Below are 7,794 nucleotides of genomic sequence, written 5' to 3'. Positions count from 1 at the left end.
TGTAAAAGTGTGATATTTCTTATTCTTACTTTGGATTTAAACATATATCCGCTTGCGTGTAACTGAACGAAAGAATCATCAGAGGAATTAGAAATGTAACGAAAGGTAATTCAAAAAATTCAAGAGCATTGAATCCAAAAATCAAGAGAGGGGGAAAGTGGCTGTGCTGAACGCTTGCTTCTGTTGTGTGGCTCCATGTGCTATTCCGAACAAATACGTTTGTCCTGGACGTGTCCTTTGATTTTCCTGGGCTAATTGTTTTTTTCCAGATTGCCATTCCAATAATTCTTCCATCTTCGTCCCAATTTGCCTAAAAGGCGTAACCATAGTGATGGAAAATTTCCGGGAAGATATTTTTCGGGAATATTGCCAAAAATGGCAACATTCCGGGAATTTTGTAAACCACAAAGAAAATTGCATTCTATTAGTCTATTTTGATTTCAAAATTAAATTCGCTTTTCTTTCTTATCAGTATATTATTATTGTTGTCTTCAAAGGTTTCTTTGAAATGTATATTCTGAACAGTACTATGTTATATTATTAATATTCAGAGGGACGTATAAACGGATAAAAAGTTCTATGGAAATAAATCTAAGGTAAAAGTTGTTAGTAAGTCCACATACCTTTCCACCTCTAAACAGTTTAAATTATATGGAAGTGGATTTTCTAAACCTGACACTATTTATGATAAAACATATTTAAACAAATTAGTTTGAGTAACTGCCAGAAAACAAATGTGTAGTCATATTATCAACGCTTACGCATACATATTTATGTTCAGAATATTCGCAAGGCACTGAGTTATCTTTATAATTTTGCACGTTAGGAATGCCACACACAACCTTTCTTCCAATTTTTTTCTGAAAATGTTATCTGTTAAATCACATGTAAAAGCAGTCCGAGTACCTGATAAGAAATTTGAATCAGAGACAGGAGACGGACAGACACGTCTAGTGCTAACAGCGTTTCAGGGTGTATGGATAGTACTTCATCTGTATTTCTACACAATTTGTACATTACTTCACAAAGTTGTCCCTTGTTCTCATTTGTAAATTAGTACTTTGCTAATTTTTAGTGCAAATAGAAAGGATACTTAAAAAATCGTCTGATTAGTTATATAAAATACAGTCAGCGAATTTTATTTTTTAACCTCAAAACTATTTTTAAAAAATAGACGTAAATGATAATAAATGAAAATAAAGTAGTCAGTCATGTTTCTGATAATTTTGAAGACAAAATAAAGAAACGGAAATAAATTTCTACCCGGAAATTTATATGCCAGGGGAAAAACAGGATTATTCCCACTTTTTATTTCCTTCCCACCGGGAATATTCCCACTGCCCATCACTACGTAGCCATGGCATGTTACATGGAAAGATTTCATTAAATTTTCGAAAAGAATAGGTAACAGTAAAAATATACATCATTTTTCACGTTTAGGCATTGAATTTCTGAAAGTACATTTTTTAAACGCAATATTCCATTACGTCACAAAACAATTTGATATATCAAAAAGAATAATGAGTTGTATTTTGCTATCAATACCCCATAGGTGATATGTTGCCGAAGCTTATTGTACACAATTTACGTATGGAATTGAGACTGCATATTGTACACGATGATTTCTAAAATAGATTCTATATTAAAATATCTGGGACTTCTACATACTATAAAATATTACAGCTCTTCTTATAAGAGGCTGACATCCAAATATACCCTTTCTTCCTTTTTTTATCGACAATTATTTCCTGAATAAGTACCCCAGGCATGTTGGCGACAACTCTTCCAAATGTGCAAACCAATAACATCACTTCATTCTCTGAGCAAAAAAATCTTATCTACATGCATGAATTTGAGGATTTATTTCTGACTACATAAAAAATTACTGTGCAGAGAGAGTACTTTAATTAAAGATAGGAATTTAACATCAGACAATATATTTCTTCTTCAACTTACAGCAGCCAACATTATAGCACAATGGGGTTCGTAGTATAATAACTAATAGTACCTACTGCTGGCCTTCAACAATACAGAATTTTATTAAGGGCGATAAAGAGTATACATATTGTTTTCAATCAAATAGATCAGACAAATTTTCCATAATGACTGTCTACTTACCATGAAGAAGTTTGTGATTTTTCAGTTGGTATTTAATATTAAACCCCTTACCACACTCATCACATACATGAGGTTTTTCATTGGTATGAGTAAACATGTGGTATTCTAATCTTGATTTCACACGAAATCCTCTGCCACACGTCTGACAATTAAAAGGCTTCTGTATCATGTGGTTGTACATGTGTTTTTTCAAGTACAGTTCACAACTGAACTTTCTTCCACAATCTTTACAACAATGTGGGGCCCTTTTCCCGTGAGAGTACAGATGACTCTCCAAACCTACCTCTCCAATGAATCCCTTTCCACATTCAGGACAATGATAAGGTTTCTCACTTGTATGAGTGAACATATGTCTCCTTATATTTGTTTTATTTCTAAACTTTTTTCCACACTCATCACAGTCATACGCCCTCTCACCTGTATGAATAGCACAGTGATTTTTCAGATGTGATTTTGAATGAAAACTTTTTCCACACTCCTCGCAATTAAAAGATTTCTGATCGGCATGGATTGAAATGTGTTTTTTCAGACCTTCGGCTGAGGTTAAAATTTTGGTACATATTTGGCAGCGATAAATTTGTTTGTTCAAATGAAGAAGCCTGTGTTTCTTCAAACTTGCTTCCGAACTAACTTTTATCCCACATTTTTGGCAACAGAGAGACCCTTCAGCCAAGTGGCTGATAATGTGAATTCTTAAATATGTCTTTGAAGCAAAGCTCTTTCCACATTCCTGGCAATGATATGATTTTTTACCAGTATGCGCTGCAAGGTGATATCTTAAACTTCCTTTATACATGAATTCCTTTGCACATACATTGCACTTAAACGGTTTTTCCCTTATATGACGGAACATGTGGCTTGTCATTAGATATTTTGTAGTAAAGCCTTTTTTGCATTTCTCACATTTAAATGGTTTTTCACCTTTATGATTCATCAAGTGCAGTCTCAAAGATATTTTATGTCTGAACGATTTATCGCAAAGTGGGCAACAATAAAGCATTGGTGCTTCATGGATCCTCATGTGCCGTGAGTAATATTGTGATACACTAAATGTCTTTCCACACTTCCTGCAGTGAAAATTTTTTACTCTTGTATGAGTGTATACATGCCTTTCCAAGTATCTTTTCTGTGTGAATATTTTTCCACAATCACCGCACGAAAATATTTTCTGAGAACTATGAATGATTTCGTGCCTCTTTAAATTGTTAATATATTTGAATTCCCTTCCACAATCGGAACAGAAATATGATTTTCTATTGGTATGTACGAGACTATGAAGCTTTAATTGGAATCTCTTATTGAACTCCGTTCCACACTCTCGGCACGAATGAACAAGCTTCTCTGTAAGGAAAGATCCTTGCATTCTCCTGAAAAATGAATGAAAAATTTAGTAAGCTATAGGAATTAAGAGTTACGAACTTTCATGTTTCTATAATATAAAAACATTATAGATTATTTTGAAATAAAAACTATTTTTCTTGAATGATTCCATAAGAAAGCTTAAGTCTTAAATTATATAAAATACATATATAATATAGTTTTCCATTTTTCGTTGGGGTACGTAAGTATGTAATACGTAAAATAAAGTACTAATTAATATGAAGAAAAAAGAAGTTGGTAATAATAAAAGAAACGTCTTAGGTTCGAAAGATAATTTCAATAACATCTTAACATCCTTCCTTAAGTCAAGGAAAGCCCAGTGTGGAAAACAGGTTCAGCAGACAAGATTCGAATACGTCAAAATAGACATGAGTACGCGAATCCGTTACGTTGTAAACTAGACAAAGAGCGCGAGACTAATAACTATTCTTTTTTGTTGAGTTGAGTTGATTTTAGTTTTGCGTCCCTTTCAGCAGCGAGGCTATATGAGACGTGGGCCTACTGATTAACGTGGAATCCGAACCACATGAGCTCCCGCCGGGAATCGAACTATTCTTTTTTGTGTTGGTCTTGTGCGGACGGAGTACTTTCAGAAGACTTAAATCATGTGCAAATAATGTGTGAGTTTTTGACTTTTCTGTCATATTTTATGATATTTTCTTTTTTAAATATCGCATTAAATATTTACTTTAAGGCTATGGACAAAGAAGCTACTTCTATTAAGAATATAAATCTGTCGCTTTGTCATTGAATGAAGAGAAACAAATTGCAATATTAACCACTTTCGAGGAATGTAAGGATATTGGTTAAACTTTTTGGACTTAAGATTATGGAGTGTAGTCTTAATTTCTCGACCAGCAGAATATAATTAGTGTACATAAGCAACATTTGTTGCTGACTAAAACATCGGAAAGAACATTTGTTGCTGACTAAGACAGCAACGAGTAAAGTCGTCGAAATAATAAACAATTTTATTATTAGTTACAAAAACATTCGAGATTATTACATGTATACGCAGTAGTTCATTTATCTTCATATATCTGCGTATTTTTTCAGTTAAAAGTCAAAGAACGCAACGGACGCTGAAAAGAATTGCACCATTTAAATGTCGTTACGGGCATGTGATTGCGAAACAGACTTCTACCATTGGTAAACAATATTATCAAAGAAACATTTTTTCCAATATCAGAAGGTGAATATCTTTCATACTTCATATTTATAGATAGGTAAAATGAAATATTCGATGTTGTATTTATTGTTTCGAGTGATAAGAGTCATGGAGATTTTTTAGACAAGAGTGTAATAACAAGGGAAACTAGCAACCATACATGCAACGAATTTCAGGATCTAATATTATGATCACTGTGATAAATTTCAATTAAAATTAAACAATCTTACAAGGGATTCATGTCCTTTCCGATTAAATTTGAGTTGTCCAAAAGCTTTTGTTTCGAAAAGCTGTATAGATAATTGCCTCATATAATTGCATTTATGGGTTTCAATAGATGTGAAAATCAAACTTAAGTTTATAGTAATCTGATTTCACAAATGATTTTGAAAATATTTTATACATTGCAACATTACTTAAATTATGTAATATTTGAAGAATATGTCGTAATTACACCTACCGAAAAGTATTGTGGGAATATATATAAGCCAAAATATAAAAGAGCCTTATAATGCTTCCACAGATACGCAATTTTAAACAATATATCAAACCTGATCATTTTCTCCTAACTACCTAATGGCTTGGGATGCAAAATCACAAAAAATGGTACCATCTACAGAAATCAGTAAGATACATATTTTAAGCACTTTCTTGAAGTCCATTGTAAAAATGACGAATTTTCAATTTTTTGTAACCATATTTCAACTTGTTCTAATTATGTCATAAGGTAACCCTAGCATGCAACACATACAGATGGTGATCAGAAAAATTGAAACACCTGTAGTTGGCAACACGTCAGATGTATGGGTTGGCAGTGGTGTCGTGGCGCCCGCAGCGCCGGACCGCTGGTGATGGTGTGTTAGGTCGGTCTCCATACTACGTCAGACGCAGTGGAACAGTAGTGTCCAGTGGCTGCAGCAGACGGAGGTAGTGTAAAATGGGACACCTCTCAGATTCTCGAAGAGAGCAAATTGTTGGTGCGTGGTTATGTGGAGTGAGTGTGACGGCAGTGGCTACTGTGTAAGGTGTGCCGCGTGGGACAGTGTCGAAGGTGATGACAGGCTACACTACACACGGGAAAACCACATCGGGGAAGCGGAACAGTGGGCGGAAGAAAATTATGAGTGACAGATCACGCCGGGTAAAAGCGCATTGTCACGCAGAACCGTCGTGCCACTGCCTAGCAAGTGACGGAGGAACTCAATCAGCACCTCCCCGTCCTGTGTCGACACAGTTTGCCGCGAATTACATGACATGAAATTACGGGGTCTTGTTGCACGGGTCAAACCGCTCATCAGGGACCATAACGCTTTCGCACGCCGCAAATGGTGCCGCGACCATGCAACTTGGACCGCTGAGGACTGGAAACGTGTGATATGGTCGGATGAGTCATCCTTCACCCTATTCTCAACCACGGGACGTGTTTACGTGTGAACGCCCAAAGAAGCTTATGATCTGCAGTGTCTCCGCCCAACTTTGAAACATGGCGGCGGCTCGGTGATGCTGTGGGCCGCAATATCATGGTTTTCATTGGGTCCTGTGGTCACACTTAGTGGACGAATCACTGCCAACGATTATGTCGCAATTTTGATAGACCACTTGCATCCTATGATCCGGATGTTGTTCCAGGACAATGACGCCATCTTCCAGGATGATAATGCACCCATTCACACAGCTGGCGTTGTTGCAGCGTGGTTTGAGGAACATCGGGATGAAGTTCAGCATCTCGCCTGGCCCGCCCAATCCCCAAATCTCAACATAATTGAACATCTGTGGTCCGTCTTGGAGACACGATTCCGGCAATGATTTCCACCTCTGTACTTTCTCACAGAATTGGCCGATGCTCTGCACAAGGAATGGTGTAAAATTCCACTTGCTACCATTCACGACCTCTATGCCTCCATTCCACGTCGCATCAAGGCTGTTCTGAAGGCGAAAGGTGGCCCGACACCATATTAATCTGGTAAGTTGCAATTTTGTTCAGGTGTTTCCATTTATCTGATCACCATCTGTATAAGTTTTGGATTCCATTTGTCCCTGTAACGTTGTTACTATTGTAGACCGCTATAAAAGTCTCTTGTTTTTGATGCTTCTGACGCTATAGCGTCATGTGCTCGCAATACTGATTGACAAGCGTGGTACTGAAATTTCTCTTGTGAATTTGAAATTGTAATAATCTGACGTAGTGACGTTTGAAAAATGAAACTGTTGGACTGTTAAATTTGAGGTATCTCACAATATTGCAAACGATGTTTCCCTGATGATATTTGAGTACTACAGAGTTATAGATTTGTCCGGTATTTTAACGCGTATAAAACATTTTTTTACCGTGTGTACAACCTGATAGCAGTAACCGTCTATCAAACTTCATGGATTTACTCCTTACTGTTTTCAAGATTGCCCACACCAACCAAAATAATAAACTTGTTATATAACATAGGTACATAAACTCATATATATGTATTCGAAATTTGTATAAAAAATGTAGGCACCTAAGAATAAAAATCAATTCAATTATATACCAATTACATTTAAATCTAGTTAATAACACAGAACGGAAAAGAATTTTTTAATTTATTTGTTCAAGAAATTATTGAAATTTTTAGATACATTCATTCGTTACTTAAGTTAACCATGCTATATACCACTTTTTTAAAATTTTGGTCTCCTTTTAGCTTTAGTATAAAACTGAAAACTCCGAGCGATATAATCAAATTTAATAGTTAGGAGCTGAGAAAGGAAACTGTTTATATAAGACGAGATAACTAATATGGCACAATGAGATGTAAAAGAATAGCGAAAATGGAGGATTTATATAAGACAAGTATAAAAGGTGATTCTAAATTATTCATAAAAGAATACGAATAAATGTACTAGATTTAGCATGTGGTATTACACACGGTGTCTTAATTTTCATGAAAATCAAATAATCTAAAAAAACACGAAGGGTTTATTCTTACTACAAATTAAAAATGCGTGTTTAACAGGGAAAAGTAAAATCGGCAAACACTTGAGTTGTTCCTTCACATTTAAAAGTAAAATTTTCGTTGGAATAGTAGCATTGTTTTATCGGGAGTATTTTTTTTTTAGCTGTTTAACGAATGCAATATAGGTAAATCAGTGTTTAT

At 35.3% G+C, this 7,794-nt stretch overlaps 1 protein-coding gene across 5 annotated transcripts in view; it reads right to left on the bottom strand.

Moving 5' to 3' along the window:
- Positions 1 to 899: 899 nt before the first annotated feature.
- LOC145686766 (uncharacterized) overlaps positions 900 to 7,794 on the bottom strand; it is a 28,214-nt gene continuing 21,319 nt past the window's right edge. For all 5 annotated transcript variants that reach the window (XM_081760411.1, XM_081760413.1, XM_081760412.1 and 2 more), the window contains exon 3: positions 900 to 3,485. In XM_081760411.1, the coding sequence (XP_081616537.1) occupies positions 2,111 to 3,485 (1,375 nt within the window). In that variant the 3' untranslated portion in view covers positions 900 to 2,110. The remainder of the gene's footprint in view (positions 3,486 to 7,794) is intronic.

This window comes from Thermobia domestica, chromosome 5 (assembly GCF_964235325.1).
Source record: "Thermobia domestica chromosome 5, izTheDome1.hap1.1, whole genome shotgun sequence".
In the NCBI taxonomy this organism is placed as follows: Eukaryota; Metazoa; Arthropoda; class Insecta; order Zygentoma; family Lepismatidae; genus Thermobia; species Thermobia domestica.
This window is presented reverse-complemented; position numbering and strand designations above follow the sequence as displayed.